We start from the raw sequence: 21398 nt of genomic DNA on the forward strand, positions 1-21398 counted from the left end.
TATCGGGCATTACTTGGCAAATAAAAAATTGCTCTAAAAATTTCATTTGACTTTAGGTCACGGGTTGACCGAATCAGTGGCGCTCATAATACAATACAATACATCAGTAGTTCTGTCAATGCCTGGACTTTGAAAAGTAAAACCTGCCTGCGCTATATTTTCAAATCATCAAACGATTTCTGTAATGAAAATGAAAACAAAGTAATTCGCGTTTTACAATACCATTAAAGACAACCTGCCACTTTTAATGACTTTGTACACGCAGTGTGTGACCTCAGAACCACACGTGTCAGTTTTCTAACATAAAAGGAATACATTTCGACAATATTGACGGATAATTTGACAAACCATGGAAGTTATACGACATGACAATCGCGAAGATAATTAAAGCAAGCTTTGATTACTGTTCTTCGCACCGGAAATGACGTTTTCGTGTAGAAGAGGACCGGACGACATCTATTCATAAAGGCGCCAACATGTCAACGACACATCAATTGACTGCAACCAAACTACGAATTCAACTGGTTGTACCGTCATCAAACAGTTCAATTGTAGTGAACGGAACAATAATGATGATTTTTTCCATACAAATTCGAACGACTTACACGTAGAGAATAAAAAAAACTGATGCCATTATTTGCATTGTTCATAAGAGGATTTTGGAACCACAGCTGTGACAGAAGTCGTGTTAGTCGAAAACATAATCCGTGTTTCCGGTGTTGGCTGTGTGCTTTTCTGCCCACAAGACGAAATACCCGACACTTATTTCAATTACATTTTTGCTCAGCCTGATTTTGAAACGGAGAACAAATATGCGTATTCGCAACTTAAATTCGCTAAGAGTCTAATATACAAGGTGAAAATTCACTTTTTAATGTAAATATGCCTTCGTTATCTATGAATATCATGAACAACTTGAATGAAATTACTTTAAGTCTGAATGTAATGCTTGCCCTACACGGCCGACAGTTTCGTCAGCATGGCGGCTCAGCTGAAACGTCATCAAATTGACACATGAACCAACAGACGCGCACTTTTCATGGCCAGGTTAGTCCACTGAGACTGCGCACTCTGGCACGTCACAGGGGTTGAAGTTTAGGGGACTACATCTGTCGCCCTCCACCGCTAAGAGAAAAATTAGCATAGGGTGACGTCACTGTATACGTGTGACTGTCGAATGTACAGGGTGTACACCGGATAGGGTTTGTGTGGTTACCGCGGTATCAATCCAACCGGACCAAAATGAAGGCTGCGATGACATCGGGCCAGATACGGCCGATTATTTTCACAGCTACCTTCATCACACAGCTTATTCTACTTTTTTACGTTTATAGTGGTAAGTCAATTTTTTTATCTTTCTCTTGTTTAATCTAGGATAAGTTATAGCTAACTTTGAAAAGTCAAGATTTTTCGTCGCGATCTAAATATGAGATTGTCCTAAAATGGCGTAAAGAATAATGATTAATCAACAGTAAGGTACGCTTCCGAAACAAAACTAAATACGATGTATCTTGCGAGTACCTAATATGACTTGAAAATGAATTGTTGGATTTGTATTTTTTAGAAATTTATTTCACATGGCCTGTAAGCCTTATATTTTTATTTTTCTAGTTTGTTTTCGAATTGTCAAATCAATGGCCAGAGACACAAATAAGATATTATGGCCGTATTGTCAGCTAAATGTTTGTATTATTCTTCCACATGTAGAAAGAATGGATAATTTGAAAGTCATTTGAGCTCAAGCAAAGCGATTTTGATCATCAAACAGAATGTATCGGAATCTATAATGAATATTTCACGGCGCCACGACATGTTGATACTCATAAAATTGATCACAGCCATTAAAATATAAATTCTATACCAGTATAAAATTTTACAATCACTTACAAACGACTTTTTTTAGAAAGTTTGTGTTCGAAAACACAAAATCGCGAAAATTCGTATTTACTTTTGGAATTCGTCTTATTTTCAGCGGTAAGACAAGAAGATTACATCGTCACACAAACTAGATCAACAGTTGGCAACGGAAATGGTTACCACGGATGTGACGTAAGTAGAGATGATCTATGCTTCCCATACATGTAGGCCTAGGTCGATATATATATATATATATATATATATATATATATATATATGTATGATGTATATATCACAATTCTTCAATGTCTAGATGATATGTTTGCAATAGTATTATATATACAAATAAACACAAATCCACATAACTACACACCATTATTATAAGGATAGAAGATAAATAACGCCAGTAACACTCATTCATCAACCAAATTCATTTTCTTGTCACTTTTGTGCCAAAATTGTATTTTGGAAATGAATCAAGACCAGTTACCAGGCCTAGTCATTACTTTTCAGTTCTCTGGTGAACCAATCGAATACGCAAATAACCTTTTCCACCGTGAAAATTTACTCTAAGAATGTAAAGACGCCAATGTTCACATTATAACAAAAAATATGTGTATGCAATAACAGCTACATTTTCCGAAGAGGCTATTCAAATTATATTGACAATTAAGCTGTAAGAGAAATCTTGACTCACAGGGACAGAAATAAAAATATAAATTCGAACGCTAGACTATAGGGCAGAAACAGAGGCATACAGCTTCAAATTCATCCTCTTGGAAGGCGGTGTTCAAGATTTACACAGAGTAGCAAACATGACGTAAACTAAGTAATCCAAGTCAGTTTCTGTGCCCTACATTTTCTTTAAAGTGAAAGACTTAAACTTTTGCTCACACTTTCCTCAAGTCGTCTTTCAAACATTCTCCTTCAAAATCAAGAATAAAAATCGTGGGTCACCTTGCAAATTTTGGAACTAGAGAAACAAATAACCCTAGATATACCGATATTTGAAATTCAAAATGGCCGCCATCCCTGTGTTAACTCCACGGTAAAAACTAAGACGACAGTTTTTCTTGCAGATCAGAAAAAAATTGCAGAAATTTGAGAGTCCGAATATCTATCCCCGAGGCGCGTTCTACCTTAATCGAAAATATCACGTCACGCTTTCATTTCAGACCGTTCACATGCTTATCAACATCCCGTATAAAGACATTACAAGGAACTTAACGTCAACGTTAAAGTCGATATACTTTTCGAGGACGACGCCATTGCACTTCCATTTTGTCGTCGACCAGGAAAGGACAGGCTACGTCTTAAGGACGTTCTTCTCAACATGGAACGTCCCTGGAGGTAAGTAATGACAAACACTTCTCTGTCAGCGGTTGTTACCCTTTAGACGTCGCTTGTCAGCACACCTAAGTTCGTTACTTCTTCATCACTATGGACTGTTTCTCTAATTCCATGAAGGCTGGCAAGGAGACAAACGGTTTATACGTCAAAATTCAGATGATACCGAACCTCCGTCCAGGATTGAAATTTGACTTTCGGTTTTTGTACACGGCCAAAAAAATTTCCAATTTCTACTCACACAGTCAAAAAAAAATGTAGTGTGTGCCTTGCTCTGAAAGATACTAGTATATCTCATGATAATATAATTTTTCGAGCATGTAATCGCTCGTAATTCCAAATAGATCTAGTGACACTACTTTTCCTGGTAGAAATGCCTGCAGATTCTGTAAGCAGCTTAAAATACTGAGAAACCGAAAATTAAGAAACAATTTTTAATTGACCAGATGACAAATTAACCGATGCTATGTAAAAATATAAAATTACTTGCGCAATTATTATTTTCTTTATACTACTTTGAAGGCAAAAGCTTCGTTGTGCAATGTCATATGTCGATATTTATTCGAATTTTGCAGAGGGTTATCTTTTACGGCGTGTCGATAAATCTGATACGATGAACTCTGACCTCTAAAGGTCATTTCATAAATCACTGCTCTCATAATAAAACATGTCACAGATGCGACAGGAATTAAATCATACCATGTCCATAATCTTCTAAAATCGGGGAAATGCAAATTTTGCAGTTTTTCGAAAAGGGTGACTCGATGGGGTCACTTTCAGGCGACACAAATACGGGATTTTACTCTGTTATAAAACCGAAAATTTGCTAATTTGTACCAGATCAAAATTGGTTAGAAGACCACATCAACGCAGAGAAGCACAAGGCGTGAAACAAAACAGCGAAAATTCTTCGAGATGAAAAACTCGATTTTATTATAAGTCTCACACGAACATTCGTTTTTATACAAAACATAATATTCTGATAACTTATGAATTGCACTACATGCTGTGACAATATTCACACTTTTTTCAACCAACGCCTGACTGTACTAAAACGAGGGCGTCAGCTGTTCCGGTTTTTACCATTTAACAAGGTCTAAGCCGATAAACGTGGAAAGACAGGACGTATTATCTAAAGACGCTCACAATCGACTCATTTGCATATTTTAACGAAGACAAGAGAATAGATAATGCACTTAACACATAAACTAACATTGCGATTTTTTCAACTGACTTGATCATTATTCCCTCATGTTTTGTTTGTTATTGTTTAAGAAGCCTGGACATTATTTGATCTGGTATTAACGATATGCTGATTCCATACAGACGTGAATCGAAATAAACATTATATTGTGTAATTAATGTCTGTAAAATATGCTGCATCTCTGGTTGCAGCTCACGCCACTAATCAATCAAATCATATCATATCACATCACATCACATCACATCATATCATATCATATCATACATATCATATCATATCATATCATATCATATCATGTCATATCATATCATATCATATCATATCATATTATATCATGTCATGTCATGTCATGTCATGTCATGTCATATCATATCATTTCATGTCATATCATATCACATCACATCACATCACATCACCTCACATCATATCATATCATATCGCATCATATTACGTCACATCATATCATACTATATCATATTACATTACATCATATCACAACATATCATATCATATTATTCCATATCATGTCATATCATACCATACCATATCACATCATATCATATCATATCATGTATCACATATTATCTCATCATATCAAATCTGATCATACATTTCATATCATATCTTACATCACATCACACCATATTATATCATATCATATCATGTCATATCATAAAATGAAATGTCATATCACAGCATGCCATGTCACATCCTGTCATGTGAAGTCACACCATAGCACATCACTTAACATCACATTACAGTACATTGCATCGTATCACATTACAGCATAATGTTGCACATAACATCACATCACACTCTGCCACACCACACCACACCGCACCGCACCACACAACACCATACCACACCACATCACACAACATCACATAACAGCACAATACATCACAGCACATCGTAGGACATCACACAATATCATATCCCATCACATCAATGCCATACTCGTAACGTTAGTCGGCCCTGTCACCTATCTTCTTTGAATCAAAAAAGCTAATTTGTTTATAAATAATCTCTTTCAGTAAACTGCTCGACTCACTTCTCCTCCGAACTTCTTGACCTGATGTCAAATCCATCGACAAGGATACCAAGGGTAAGAAATTTGAAAAAAATGGAAAAAGTTGATAAATGCGAACATTTAAATCAATTTAAAAACAGTCATACAGAATTATAACTTTGACTTTTCAAATACGCTTGTCAAATAAATCTTGAGTGTAATTAGTCTCAAAGCTTGTTCACTACTTGTTGAAGATGTAACTTCGCCCCTTTATCTGTAAATCTGACGACTTTTGTCTCTGTATTTTTGAGTTTTACCCAATCATGTACCAGTAAGCCAGTGGATGTCACTTATTCACTCCATCGTGAATTGGAATACGTAATCTGATTAGTTCTTGAGTTAATTGTCACCGATATGGAAGATAGTGTCAACAACATGTAACAAATACCAAACGAAAATCAAGTGTATCATAGAACATACCGCTTAACAATAACCATAATTACTTTCTAAACTGATTATAAATCTGCAGATGTTACATGAAATAATCACAAGTGCATAAAATGATGGTTTTTAAACAACTTAGTATTAGAATAACTTTGCACACATATTCTTCCTTCCACAGTTAATGTACTTTGATTGGAACACTATCTTCCTCGGTGATCCCGCGGAAGTCTGGGTAGAGTTTAACAACTTCGGACCAACCCAAGCCATAGGCGTGGTGGGACTGACGATGGCGCCGGAGGATCTGAACGTGAATCTGATGCTGTTGCGAATGGACGCTCTCATTGATCTGAAAGCCGACGAGGTTCTGCAAAAGCTGGGAATAGGATCAGTTCCAGCTGATCCCGTGGAACACACCAATGAACTCCATAAGGTGCGTTTTCCTCAAATCAGTTGACCAAACGATCATGCATCGGGTGACGTGATAAGTTGGTGAAGAATTGGGTTAATATGACGACAAAAACAAACAAAGAGACAACAAACAAACAAACAAACAAACAAATAAACAAAGAAAACCTAAAACTTACGTCAATAAGAAATCGACAATTCGATTGTTGTTATCTGATAGATGTAGAAATGTCTGTTATTGTCAATAGTATGATTGCTCTATTTTTAGGTCTTGAATTATTTCAATCCTTAGCCAATAAAGATTTGTATTCGAGTCTCAGCAAATAGTGCTTTATTTTGCTCGAGGGGACATCCGACTACATTGGATTCAGTGTTGAAACTTTTCTGTTCGTTCACTACATAGTGGAAAAAGGGACAAAAATTCTGTCAAGTCACTTGCCAGACCATTATTGTTACTTGGTTTAACGCCTCTTCCCGTCAGCTGCGATGGCCGAGCGGTTAAGGCGTTGGACTTGAAATCCAATGGGGTTTCCCCGCGCAGGTTCAAGTCCTGCTCGCAGCGAGTGGCGTCCGTCAACGGACGTTTATTGTGTTTTATTTGTATTTATTGTGTTTTTTTGTATCGGTGATGGAAGGGGAAAGTTTCCGGTCGACACGGAGGACGAAAATCTCAATTAATTAGACTTACCCGAGAGATTATTACAGAGTACTTTGACAAACTGTTACGTCTTTCACATGACAGTTGGTTCCAAATGTTACTTTTGTTCGCCTTTCATTTAACTTCTTTTGATGTTTGAAAGATTCACTTTTGTTTTTCAGGCGGTGTCAACCCTCGCTCAAAGTAACCCAGAAGCCATCTTCCTGTTGCCATGCAACTACAACTTGGATTTTTCAAATTCTTCCTTGGTGAGCTTGACTTTTTTCATTTCCAATAAAATCATAATTTGCCATCTTTATAAAAAAAATTCAACACCTATGTAGTGGTTTATATAATGGCGATATGTTTGGACTCCCTCGGGGAATCAAGTTATACCTAATTTCACGCCACGCGTTGCCATGGCGATCAATGCCGCTGTTATGGCAACACTGCCATGGCGACAAAATTTATCTGCATTGCTACGGCAACTAAAGTTATCTGACCCATCAATGCAATGATTTTCGCGCAATCAATGAGGCATTATCAACAGAAAATCTTCCTCATGTAAAACGCACTTTTATCGGGGGCATTATTCTAAAATTATTTACTTTAGGAATTAATATATTCCTCACATATTTTTCACCACACTCAAGGATTGTTACCTGCAACTGGGAAACGTCGTCTCCTTCCAATCACCCGAATCGTTCGGCGAAGACGAACAGTTCAATATCGATTATCGAGGGTCGTTCAGGAATCAATACTTCAGTCTTCTCGACTACGATGGCAACTTGTTCCGTAATAAAATCATCGGGTGCGGCATCAACATCACTAAACCGGAGAAAGTTGTTAAACTGGTACGTAGAATTTTGCCAAAATTACACACACACACATTACAAAGGAAAGTAGCTACCGACTCAGCGTTGACAATATGCAAAAGTGTGTTTGTGGCAAACTTCAAAAATACATGACTTCGATTACTCAATGATTTATTGATTTATTTGATTTTAATTACGTACATTGAATTAAATGATTGTATAAATGTTGTACTCGTTTTCTTTCAATCGGTGCTTCACACAAAATTTGGTGCGGAAAATGTAATGATTGTGGCGCTTACAGCCTTAGAAAGATATGTAAACCTTAAGACACTAATAAGATCGTCACTTGAATTACAAAATTGATGTAGCCTTCCAAATTTCACATTTATCAATCGACATACTACTATCACTACAAAAAAGCTGCACTCTATTAGGTCCCACCGAGATTTGAACTCGGATCGCTGGATTCAGAGTCCAGAGTGCTAACCATTACACCATGGGACCCTAGTACGTTAGAATAGTGTGAAGCAATGCTTTATTGCATAGCCCTCGAAACTCCAGACAGTCCTGTTTCAATCTGTTTTGCTTTTCTTATTTTTATCCTCTTCAAGCAGGAAAGGTAAATCTTGAGACACTAAGATCGTCACTTGAATTATAAAAATGATGTAGCCTTCCAAATTTCACTTATATCAATCGACAACACTATTATCACTACAAAAAAGCTGCACTCTATTAGGTCCCACCGAGATTTGAACTCGGATCGCTGGATTCAGAGTCCAGAGTGCTAACCATTACACCATGGGACCCTAGTACGTTAGAATAGTGTGAAGCAATGCTTTATAGCCCTCGAAACTCCAGACAGTCCTGTTTCAATCTGTTTTGCTTTTCTTATTTTTATCCTCTTCAAGCAAGAAAGGTAAATATTGAGACACTAAGATCGTCACTTGAATTATAAAATTGATGTAGCCTTCCAAATTTCACATATATCAATCGACGTACTACTATCACTACAAAAAAGATGCACTCTATTAGGTCCCACCGAGATTTGAACTCGGATCGCTGGATTCAGAGTCCAGAGTGCTAACCATTACACCATGGGACCCCAGCACATTCGAAGAGTGTGAAGCAGTACTTTTATTGCATAGCCCTCGAAATTCCAGACAGTCCTGTTTCAATCTGTTTTCTTTTTCTTTTTTTTATCCTCTCTCCTTCAAGCAAGAAAGGTAAATCTTAAGGCACTAAGATCGTCACTTGAATTACAAAATTGATGTAGCCTAATCCGCCTATTTCAATCGACATAACATGTTTCCTACTATCACTACAAAAAAGCTGCACTCTATTAGGTCCCACCGAGATTTGAACTCGGATCGCTGGATTCAAAGTCCAGAGTGCTAACCATTACACCATGGGACCCCTGCACTTTCGAAGAGTGTGAAGCAATACTTTTATTGCATAGCCCTGGAAATTCCAGACAGTCCTGTTTCAATCTGTTTTGTTTTTCTTATGTTTATCCTCTCTCTTTCTTTCAGTTCCGTAACGGTGAACTTGACTGTTCCGTCTTCTTTGCAAGAGAAAATATGGTTTTGAGAACACACACCTACTTCATTGGCAATTTGCCAGTAAGTTATATCCATATTATATTTTCATGACATGTCCCTTTAGACTCAAATTGTAGATCAAAGAAAAAATCACAAATTGGATGATATATACGATGTATGATAAACAAATAAACGAGCTATCCTCCATCTCTTGCCAATGGAGATGCCAAGGATAGATTACCATTTATGATTGAAGCAACTGGGCTCAGAAAAAGTTACAAAGAATGGCTGAGATGCTGGCACTGGTGTCAAGATCGAATATATACGAGAGAGAGAGAGAGAGAGAGAGAGAGAGAGAGAGAGAGAGAGAGAGAGAGAGAGAGAGAGAGAGAGAGAATGTATGACACACAGAGGGAGAATATATGAGAGAGAGATGTATTTGAATCATAATAAAAGTTGATGGTATGAGTGATACATACAGTTCTAATTAAAGACTTTAACCTTAAAGCCCGTGTTCTAAATATACAATTTCTCTTTGTTTTCGTAGACTGAGAAAGATTCTCCTCCAATCGAGATAACACTGTCCCTACAATCAACCTTCGACAGGTTTTATCAGATGTTGGAAAGAATTGCAACTTACTGGACAGGTACGCATGGAGTTTCATCATTGTCCTTAATCTGTAACAAAAGAAGAGTAGGCTAAAATAGCAAATCAAATTAACACGCAAGCATGGCCATTCATGCCAAATTGAGATACCATAATATTGTGTCCCATAAGGCCCTGTCTCTTCGAATACACAATAAAAATCACAATGCATTATGTAAATTGAACTTTCGTTGTTCCTTGAATGATGTCATGTTTACGATTTATGTTTTTTTTGTATTTCTGTAAGGGAAGATAATTTACACGTATGATTGTTTTTTTAACCTCCATGGTCTGACGAATGGTACAGAAACAAGTACCTGCACCTTTTGATGTTTTTTTTCACTATTATTTTTGTATGGCAACTGCCAGTTCCTGTTCTACTCCCAAGAGCATGTGTAGATACACAGTATTCAGCTTGTCAACTCAGCCTGTACATGTGTAGACTGCATTGTTACTGTTGTGTTGACAAGTGAATTCTGGTCCGGACTAGAATTCAAATGTAAACAATAACAGTGCTGGCTAAACAGTTTATGTTCCAACATCCATTCTGGTGTAGTAATGGAAAGTGAAGTTGACAGGAAAACAAAAGTAGTGAGACAATTCCATAAAATTACAACTACTGGCCCTCTAAAACATATTATTCGAGCGCCACGCTTCCATCATACTGTACTGACATGGCACTGTATTTTCACCAGGCCCAATCAGTGTGGCTGTGTACGCCACAGACACCCAGATACAACTCATACCAGCCATGTTTGAAATGTCACAGATTCTGAAGAACCGACAGAACGTCGCCGTTCACGTTGGATATGTGGAGCGAGAAGTGGTGAGTAGTCCCGCGTCGCTCGTTATTTTTCTTAACAGCCTGGTTGGGTGTTGCACTAAATCTTAATCTAAGGATAATCCATTTTCTTTATTCATAAAGTCTCGCAAACTTAAAATGGGGATATGTGTAAACAAGTATGGGTGGGGGTGAAATAAAGATGTTTGTATTAAATAAGGGGTAGGCATTTCTCAAGGACATGCTCAAACTGATCAACTAGAACAACTGACTTAATGGGTGGGAAAGATAGTGACACAGACTTGGGAGACAGAGAGTCAGGCGAACAGGCGGGCAAACAGTATCATGAATGGAATCTGGCCATCTTTTCGCTGGGAGTTACATATGAGCCAAGAGCCACGGCGACGAGAGATTCATAAGTAACGCTAGTCAGCTGCAGTACATTTTGTTTCTTTCAACGTGTACGCGTTTTTATCATGAGCCATAATTTCTGATTCCCTCAGTGTTGAATGTGACATATCCAATTTTAATCGCAAAAGTTCCTGGCTAACAAAATCCTCACAGTACCGAAGCCAATAAAATCCCCTAAACGTTCTAGTTCTTTGAGTGCACAAACAGTGAAAAGGCACAAATGCAGTTGACGAATTAAGACATTTTTTGAAAGACAATCATTTAAAAAATATTTATTGTGGGCCATTTAATCAGAAACTTGAAATGAATACCTTCAATATCTCATTTATATCACTAAAAATACACCTCTTACTTTCACCGACCTCCAATCTTAATTTTGTATTCGTTCAGTTGTTAACATTGGTCTTCATTACAGGGACAATATCCATTTAATCACATGAGAAACATCGCTATGGAAGAAGTCAACACAACTTACCTCTACATTGGCGAAATCGATTTCTTGTATAAACCTACTTTATACGAAGAACTGAAGTAAGTATAATTTTCATCGTGGATTGGTTTGTGGTCAAGATAGTCTGACAGATAATATTTGTAATCTTTGTAATATTTGGACCATTTTCTTCCGGTAAAGCAGCAGATGGACACACTTTCTTATTCTGCTGTGTAGAGAGTATAGAATAACAATAATCTTGTTTGTCATTATAATACATTGTGTCCAATATACAGTTGACAAACCAACTCTCGTTCGGAATCAAAATTCAATTGTCAACTATAACATGCGGGTTACGCACACGCAGGCTGTGTTGAAAAAATGAGGACAATTCAATTTGAGTAGAGGAAGAAATTATATTTTATATACAGGACAAAATTACTAGAAATACTACATCAAGCTTTGTGTGTGACGAATCTTAACCCGAATGGAGTGTAGTTGACACTAGTTGAAAATTTACGTGATCTCCAGGCAATATTCATATCAAAAAATCATTATTGAAATAAAATATTTCAAGTAGGGTCGTTCCAGTCTCAATGGGTTGTCAGACTGACTTAAACGCATGTGCCGCGCATTATCCGTTGGTGACGTTTGTGTTTCGGATGAAATGGCTGACATATTGTGTGTTGTGCAAATTTGGCCAATTCAGTGAAAGCGTTCGCTTGCATGTGTCTGATTGGTCGATTAGCTGTCACTTTTTGTAGGACGAGAGTTTGGTTGAATCACAGTGCCTCTATGAAACGAGGGACTGTGGTTAACGTTGTACCAACAAAAGAGCACGCCAATCTTGACAAAATATTGAGATACTGCACTCGAGACGCAATGTGATGTTTCAAGTTGGCAAATTTCTTTAAGGATATATCAGATTATCAAAAACAATGTGCCAGTCCATTGTTTTCTCATCAAAGAATTTTCATTAAAGAATTTACGGTCAAGTATTATATAATATGATGGATACTATGTCTACTCTTGTCATGATATTAGATTTGTGTGCTTAGTCTTGGGTCAGTATAACATACATACATACATACATACATACATACATACATACATACATACATACATACATACATACATACATACATACATACATACATACATACATACATACATACATACATACATACATACATACATACATACATACATACATACATACGTACGTACATACATACATAGTGAATACATACATACATACATACATACATACATACATACATACATACATACATACATACATACATACATACATACATACATACATACATACATACATACATACATACATACATACATACATAAATACATACATACATACATACATACATAGTGATAATGGTAGCCATGTATCTTCATTAACGCAGTATATTAAATGTTTGTAGCACATAATGAACTCACTTTCACTGACTTCCTTACAGGGACATCGTGCAGTGGTTTGTAACAAGCGGTGGTGGTATGGACATGAAGGTGAGAAAATTTTTAAAAAATATCGCAAATGGGATAATGAGAAAGCAGTCGTGTTATTACTCCAATACAAACAATTATATAAGGCATTTGTAAAATAGTGACCCACGTATGCGACAAACCTAGCAACAACGCACACGCCAGCTGTTGTAGTCATTGTGCTCCAAAGCAAACAAATCCTTAGTGCGTTGCCATCTATGTGTATTGCGGTGTTTGCAATAAATAATGGCACAAAAAACTGATCTCCTGCTTGTCACATTCCAGGCTTTGGTTGTACCAGCTTATGAAGTGAACAGATTAAACGTCAGTTATATTCCCAGCACCAAGGCTGAACTCATCAGACTCTGGGACAATGAAGACTTACATCTCTTCCAGTAAGTTGTGAAGAAGTCTGCCTGACGACTTTGTCATCTCTCCAAAAATGAATCGGCAAATTATATCTCATTCATAATCCTAAGAATTGATGAATTTAATCAGTATGATTGTACTTGCCTGGAAATATTGAATTGTATTGAGTTGATATTGAGGCGTATGTTAAAATGACGTTTTATAGTACTACTTATAATGGCTTAATGACAAAATGCATCTTTGGACAGATTTTAGGAACCTCGAAATCTTACAATTGTCGACTTGCTTCCTGATGTATAGATATCTAAAACAACTATAGTAAAAAGAATTTAATGGAATTTATTACCGACTTGTTTCTGAGAAAGTAAAATATTTATTTTGTCGCACAAGTCATTTTCGAATTGCAAATATCGGTAAAAGATAAGAGTGTCATAGGTCATTTCGAAAGGTAACCATTTTGAACATGAAAATGAGTAGATTGTAGGTACCAGCACAAGCATAGCCTTACATCTCTGGTTTGTGTATCGCCTGGACTGTATCTCACTGAAACAGTGGTACGTTTTATCCGCGTCTCTGTGAACGCCATGTTCCGTTCAATTTCTGATGAGTTGGACGAATTATTTCTATTGACAGCTTCTGGGATTTCCCTCAAGGCCATTTACCGTCAAACTACACCAAGATTATGCTTGAAGATCAACCCTACCCGGTAAGTCAATTGATGTGACAGTACTTTTACACTGTATACTACAGCATTGGTTTATAAATTGCCACTTTGTCTTACGGGGCGAAGGTCATCACATCCAAATATGGGCAGCTTTCTTGTACATGCGCAGTGTTTTCCTTCAGCAACATTTGGTGATAGCAAATCAAAAATTAAGCCATGAAATTCTTAAAATTACGACAATCAGTGATATATTTCGATCAGATTTCAACAGATGTTGTTCAATTCTTCCTGGGTGGTATTGTTTCCATGTGACCTTTGACCTTAGTGCTGACGACTGTTGTTCTGTAGGGAAGACATTTGCACTGTACAAGACTGTGCTAACACTGGACATTTTGATAAATTGAGATAATCTTAGGGGGTTCAGTTGTTTAAAACGTTGTCTGATGGCCCTCTATCCCTCTATAAAATCGGCTTCATTTTCACAACGACTACAGGACAAGCGTTTTTCAGGGTTCGCAAGGAAGTTTCATATCTGAAACAACAATTCCATTAAAATACCATCACTTTGACAATCATCAATCCAAATTTTCGATCTTGCTGTGGAAATCTCAGCTAAACACCAACGTGAAAATCACTATCAATGCTATATGAAACAGACGGTCACCTTTCGTGACCTGCAATGACAATGCCCAGAAAATAATGTTGCCATGGCGTCTGTTAATTTATCTTCATCCCTGCATTTGCTATGGTAGCAATCGTTCCCGTGACGCCGCGGGTGTAGCCTATCTGATTAGCGCAAAGGTGTTCCCCTAGAAAGACTGTAACATTTTGCATCAAATTTCAACCATTGTTTTGATTTCAGATCGTTTGGGAGAAAGGATACGAACCATACGTTGTGCTCCTGAACAAGGCTTTACCGGAGTTTCCTCTTCGGTTTTCTGGGCAAGGTCACGACAAGATCGCCTTCATCCACATCCTTGTACTCTTGGGGTAAGTTGAACCCACTGTCAGTGACTCAACACTCGTTGGACACTAAAGTCGCTCTTCATCGTACTTTACCATTGAATGTCAAATCTTCTCAAAATCAACCAATCAATCATATGTATACATCCATTAGCAGATACCAGAAACTGGTATCATCTTTTTTTGTGGGTTGCAAGTGAGCTTTCTCAACAACTCTCTCAATGCATGGTCTAACCAACATACATAACTTATCAATCAATTAATGTAATGAATACGAGGATTAAAATCAGAGACTTTGCCCTGTGAAGGTCAAAGGTCACTCGTTCCTGTTTAATATACCGGAATTGAATTTCCATACCAAAATCTTACGATTCAAGAATTTTTCCCCAAGAGAGAGACACTAATGACAGTCCTTGTGAACATTTCTGATTACTGCAAAACGAAAAAAAAATGTTTGAAAAAGCCCTGATGTGGTCGAAAGTTGGCATTGCGATGGAAAAACTACATCAAATACAAGCACATGTAAATTGATACAGGCTTTTACAACTGGTTTTCAAACAATGGAAAGTTTCACACACCTTTTGCACTTGACCATCTAGGAGTCGTTAATTTGAGCATCTCGGCTGATGGTAATCACTATCATTTCAGTTCAAGTGATTGAATTCGACAATGGAGTTTGATTTGTATTCGTGTGAATGTTTACAGATACGAATATTGGATCCTGCCTGACTGCTGGATGGTGCATACACCTCATTGGCCAAGTCCAAGCAGAGCTGCATGGCTTGAGGATGTCAACTACAACCAGTAAGTCAACCAACTATCGAGCTTCGTTTTGACGTTTCTGCCTCATGTTAATTTGTTTGCCTTTCGTATATTCTGACAAGACATACGTCTTTTTGGCCTTGTACAACTCCGTGGAACGCGACATATACATTCTTGTGCCCAAGATTTTATCATTGTATGTGAATATTCTAAACAAATTTTTGAAACGTCTTACCGTCATGTGGATGAACAAACCGTCCAATGTCTTTCAATTTTTGTGATTCTGTATAGATGTGTATACGCTGTGGCATGGAAATTCTTCAAGGACCTGGAAGCCAAATACGGAACCGAACACAGCAAGAGCATCATGGGTAAGTAGGGCGTTGCTATTTACAGTGAGATCAGAGACTTTTCAAATTCATCTGTCGAGTGCACCATTCGTGACCTATTAATATTCACAACTAATGATGACTCATCATCGATTTTATAATTAATTACATAAACATAATTTAACCATTATCAATGAATATGCATCAATGAAATATTTTGCTATTATTTCATAAATATTAAATCATTAAATACAAATCTATATCTATATATTATACTTATGTATGTATGTATGTTTGTGTGTATGTATGTATGTATGTATGTATGTATGTATGTATGTATGTATGTATGTATGTATGTATGTGTGTGTGTATGTATGTATGTATGTATGTATGTATGTATGTATGTATGTATGTATGTATGTATGTATGTATGTATGTATGTATGTATGTATGTATGTATGTATGTATGTATGTATGTATGTATGTATGTATGTATGTATGTATGTGTGTGTGTATGTATGTATGTATGTATGTATGTATGTATGTATGTATGTATGTATGTATGTATGTATGTATGTATGTATGTATGTATGTATGTATGTATATATAATAATAATTATATGGTTTATTGCTCTAGAAGGCCACCGGCCAAAATCGCATACATCACAAAATATACAGAAAATAAGTTACAGAAAACAGACACAGAGATAAATAAATCATTGATAAACAAAAGAAGAAAAGGAAATACAATACTTCAAAAATACTCTTTTCTCAAATTGAAAGCTTTGTACACAAATATAGCAAGGTTTGATATTATAACTTTGTTATAAGATGACATAAGAGAATAAAATTTTTCAATTGAAGGTTGTCTATATTACCAGACTGGTAAATAGGATTCTCTTAAATTCTGATAAAGGGGACAGACAGATATAAAGTGAAATTCATTTTCAATTTCTGTCGAATCACAAATCTTACAGGTGCGTTCCTCAAGAGAAATACCACAAACCCTATCCTCTTCAATTTCTAAACCAAGACCCGAACTCCGCAAACAAGCAATTGATCTTCTAAATTTCATTGCATATCAATAAATAAGTAATCTTCTGGTAGAAAGTTTAACTTAAAATTTCTATAAAGACGAAGTTTATCTTTGGTACAGACTTCTGACCACCAGTTTTGCTTGAAAATATCACTTGCTCTGGTTACGAAAAGCTTTAGGAAGCTATTGAAATCCCCCGGCCCCTGAAATAACCAAACTTCCCCCAAACCCATGGTTAAACAAAATAGTTTTGACATGCGTTGTCCAGGATTCTTTCCCATTGTCATCTAGCCGCACCGCAAGGTTATAACTGTGCTTTGCTATTTTGTTTTGTGGCATTTTTAAAAGTTTTAACCAGTATGAGATCACTTTTTTCTGAGTGACTAAGAAAATAGGACACCTGCCACAATCACCTAGCACACAGGCGTCCGGGGTTGATGATTTAACTCCAAGAAATCTCTTACAATACTTCAATTGAACACATTTGAGAACCTGGTATTGTGTGTAACCCCAAATTTCTGACCCATATGTGATAATGGGCAGAACCATAGCGTCGAAAAGTTTAAAGTAGTCTTTAAATGGCAAGCTGCCAGTCTGCTTGATCATTCTAAAAATGTTGCCCATCGCCTTCCTAGCTTGATCTGCTAATATTAATGTAGCTTTACTTCAGGTATTCCTACTGGAAAGCATTAAACCGAGATATTTGTAATAACTGACCGTTTTCATACATTCCCCATTAAAAAAATACCTTTCAGATTTTTTCAAAACCCCGCCACGTCTAAATACAATAATTTGTGATTTGCTCATATTTACTGACAGTTTCCGTTTGCTAGTAAAAGACTCCAGTACTGTAAGTAGTCTTTGTAAACCAACTGGAGTATTACTGAAAATAGATACATCATCTGCATACAAAAGGGAAAACAAATCGTGCAATTCTTGAGTAATCTGTGTACCACAATGTCCCGAATTTTCCAACATATTGTTCAGTTGTATGTATGTATGTATGTATGTATGTATGTATGTATGTATGTATGTATGTATGTATGTATGTATGTATGTATGTATGTATGTATGTATGTATGTATGTAAATAACACTACGAATCACAAAAATTGATACTTATTACATCGTGATAATTTCTCTGCACAGACAGATATATGTACTACCAATTACATCGATAGATTTATAACATGTCTTATCTATTCTTAAAAGTTTGATTATTTTTTTCCTAATTTTTTCAGGATAAACAACTTTGGATTACTAACATTACACAGCATGGACTTGGAGAATTCGTTCTTGAACTTGGCAACTTCCGACAGATACGACTAGTTTTCAAAGATTGGGTCGTTTTGCAGAGGAAAGACGTCTTGTTTTGTAATACGAGTTTTGCTATCTGGCAATATTAAACCATCCAAGTTAGTTTAATGTTTGCACACAAAAAACCGGGTTACTGGAATCAGAAAATGCATTATTATAATAACAATTCACTTAAGGACCCTTACTTGATTAAAAGTATTACGTGACATGTTCTAACGTAGAATCGACACTACATGAAATTAGAGTCAATAAGGACCGCAGATTGTCAAAGGATTTATATTGTTTCGGGATATTTGGTTAGAATAGGGAAGTGTTTGTTGGGAGATGAGGAACAGTCACCGACTCCTCTCGTCGAAATTTTATAGAATGGATGTTGTCAAAGAGTATCATGCATTTTTTCTTTTACTTTGTCGAAAAATGAGTGTTTTGTAAAAAAACCTACATTAAATAAAAGGGGAAACTTGGATACAACAATCATTTATTGACCAAACAGATTTGTTTATGTACCTTAAAAACTTGGGTTGGTCGTCTAGTTATCACGGTTGCTAATTGTATTAGCTGCTATGGACCTATCGTTGAGTCAAATGTCGACGGTATGCTTGTTTTCGACAGCAAACACAAGGATTGAAAATAATGTAGAAAATATTATCGGAATCCATAAAATGCTCTCGCAGATGTACGTTGCGTTAGGCTTTGTGTTAAAGTTCGTTAAAACTTAATTTTATTTTTCGTGTATAAATGTAAAGTACCCGGATGTTCTCTTCTCTGTCCATTGTAGCTATTCTTAGTCAGAAAAGGCGTTTGGTTTACGTATGCGAGGGTTATGTAAATCGGTGTGATTTTATAGTGTGCAAATTGAAGAAAATTTTGCATATTTACTGGTAAATTTGGGCTAGATTTGATTTACAGAGAGCTCAGTAACGTAACACTGCTCATTGATCCGAAAGTTCGACTTTGACAGCCATAATATTGCGAAATTTGATCTACATGTACAGGGACCCGGATGGAAAACTGGCCAATAAAAATTCATCTCTGTTGAGGTAGTAAGCGCCTCGAACTCGGAAGGGTACTGCTGAAACTTTGCGTATGGGAACTTTCAATCAACCCCTATCGAAATAAAATAAAAGTCAGGGGTCACTCGGGCGAAATTATGCACCAGAGAAACAAATTACCCAATGGTTAACGACACTTGAGATTCAAAATGGCCGCCATCCTTGTGTTAACTCTAGGGGACGGGGGGGAGAGTAAATTTTCGATTTTCATAAAAATAAGCCGGAGAAAAGTTTACTCACTGTACGAACTTGAAATGAGTCTACAAAAGTGATAGTGCCAAACTGTTATTTATATGTAAAAGTTTGGGAGTCCGAATATCTGTCTCCGAGGCGCATTCTACCGTAAGAACAATTGGGACAGATTTTGCTGTCTGACCGGAGACACATACAAACTGCATATCCTTCCGCGACAGAATTAGTGTAATTTGCTGATGACGGCGCACGTAACGAAACTGGGCCAGTTCTTCCTCAAGAAAACAATGGGATTTTCTCAGGAAGACCTCTTCTAATTAAAAGAATTGATACCTCTTGGAATATTTTTATTTGTAAAATGTTTGAGTTTGGGTCCAGCATTCACCAGTCTTGCCCAGGCGCCAAAGGAAAAGAGATTTCGATCAATCAGAAGACAGGACTCTTTCAGTCTCGGTTTCGTTCATACGTATCTGCTTTTCAATTGGCCGATTATCAGGAGAAGAAATCTCCCGGTTATTTTTCAAAATTTGTATCATGTCTGAGTTTGATGACAATATATTCATATCTGTACATTTAGTTGGAACCTGTGAAATAAATCCATGTACATTTTCTCCAAACCATTATTGCTTTGATTGCTATCATGTCTATTGTCTTCCTTATTCAGAGAGAGAGAGAGAGAGAGAGAGAGAGAGAGAGAGAGAGAGAGAGAGAGAGAGAGAGAGAGAGGAGAGAGAGAGAGAGAGAGAGAGAGAGAGAGAGAGAGAGGCGGAGGCTAAAAGGGATACATAAATTTGGTGGTAGGCATGTCGAGATGTAGACGGAGACGGGGTCTGAAGACCAAAGACTGGTACAAGACAAAGGAAGAGAGACATACTAATAGAGACAAGATTACGTAGACAGACAGACAGGGGGAAGCGGTAGTAAATACGACAGCCAGATACGCAAGCTGGAAAAAAACGAGAATGACGAAGACATACATATATTTGAGACGTAGTCATAAAGTTATCGAGGCCACTGAACGAAAAATCTGAAAGACGACATAGATTTACATGCAAGCGCGAGGTCATAGTTGACTGTATCAAAGTGGAAAAGATAGACTATCTAGGAGGTCCACGTCACTACAAACAAGACACTTGAGGTGTTGGTTCAAATATCAGAAGGGGACTTTTTCAACACGGCCACTGTCAACATTAGGAATTGCAATTCAATTACATTTGATGCATGCCCTTATGTCACAAATTTTCCGGGGGGGGGGGGAGTCAGAGGAGCTGATGAACTGATTTTAGTCAGACGAAAGACGGTCTCAGTATTTCACGATTGATTTTAGCCTTGACAGGTTGGCATTAAATATGTTGTACAAATACCACTTTGTGAATTTCCATAGCATTGGTCGTTCTTCTCTGAATCTGAATCTGAATCTGAATCTGACTTGGCTCATCATTTGTAATCAAGCAGCAGTACATGTGCTTCCATCCGAGATATATTTGTATTGTTCAGCTGTGCTCTTTTTATCACAACATTGGATTCAGCTCGGAAATTTTAATATGACGTCATGGCCACCTTTAATATAAAAGGGAACAACGCCTTAAATAGAATAGGTACTCTCAATACGAAGATTGTAAAAATGATTATGATTGCAAACTATTCATCAATAATTTCTTTCCAATGGGCACCTAGCACATGTTGTA

General features: G+C 36.9%; 1 protein-coding gene and 5 non-coding genes across 6 annotated transcripts; 2 read left to right on the forward strand and 4 right to left on the reverse strand.

The window, feature by feature from the left end:
* Positions 1–1066: 1066 nt before the first annotated feature.
* Positions 1067–20327, forward strand: LOC139138263 (xylosyl- and glucuronyltransferase LARGE1-like). The gene is made up of 18 exons (XM_070706576.1): positions 1067–1336; positions 1973–2049; positions 3033–3207; positions 5443–5513; positions 6040–6291; positions 7086–7172; positions 7557–7757; positions 9248–9337; positions 9804–9903; positions 10598–10728; positions 11510–11625; positions 13003–13051; positions 13313–13422; positions 14030–14102; positions 14923–15050; positions 15729–15827; positions 16077–16156; positions 18391–20327. Exons 1-18 carry the CDS (start codon positions 1243–1245, stop codon positions 18393–18395), a joined length of 1938 nt encoding a protein of 645 aa, XP_070562677.1. The 5' UTR covers positions 1067–1242; the 3' UTR covers positions 18396–20327.
* Trnas-uga (transfer RNA serine (anticodon UGA)) lies at positions 6747–6828 on the forward strand. The gene has a single exon. It is a non-coding gene; the product is annotated as a tRNA-Ser (tRNA).
* Positions 8151–8222, reverse strand: Trnaq-cug (transfer RNA glutamine (anticodon CUG)). Its single transcript has one exon. It is a non-coding gene; the product is annotated as a tRNA-Gln (tRNA).
* Trnaq-cug (transfer RNA glutamine (anticodon CUG)) lies at positions 8453–8524 on the reverse strand. Its single transcript has one exon. It is a non-coding gene; the product is annotated as a tRNA-Gln (tRNA).
* Trnaq-cug (transfer RNA glutamine (anticodon CUG)) lies at positions 8749–8820 on the reverse strand. Its single transcript has one exon. It is a non-coding gene; the product is annotated as a tRNA-Gln (tRNA).
* Trnaq-uug (transfer RNA glutamine (anticodon UUG)) lies at positions 9060–9131 on the reverse strand. The gene has a single exon. It is a non-coding gene; the product is annotated as a tRNA-Gln (tRNA).
* Positions 20328–21398: the final 1071 nt, after the last annotated feature.

Source organism: Ptychodera flava, chromosome 1, assembly GCF_041260155.1.
Source record: "Ptychodera flava strain L36383 chromosome 1, AS_Pfla_20210202, whole genome shotgun sequence".
Taxonomy (NCBI): domain Eukaryota; kingdom Metazoa; phylum Hemichordata; class Enteropneusta; family Ptychoderidae; genus Ptychodera; species Ptychodera flava.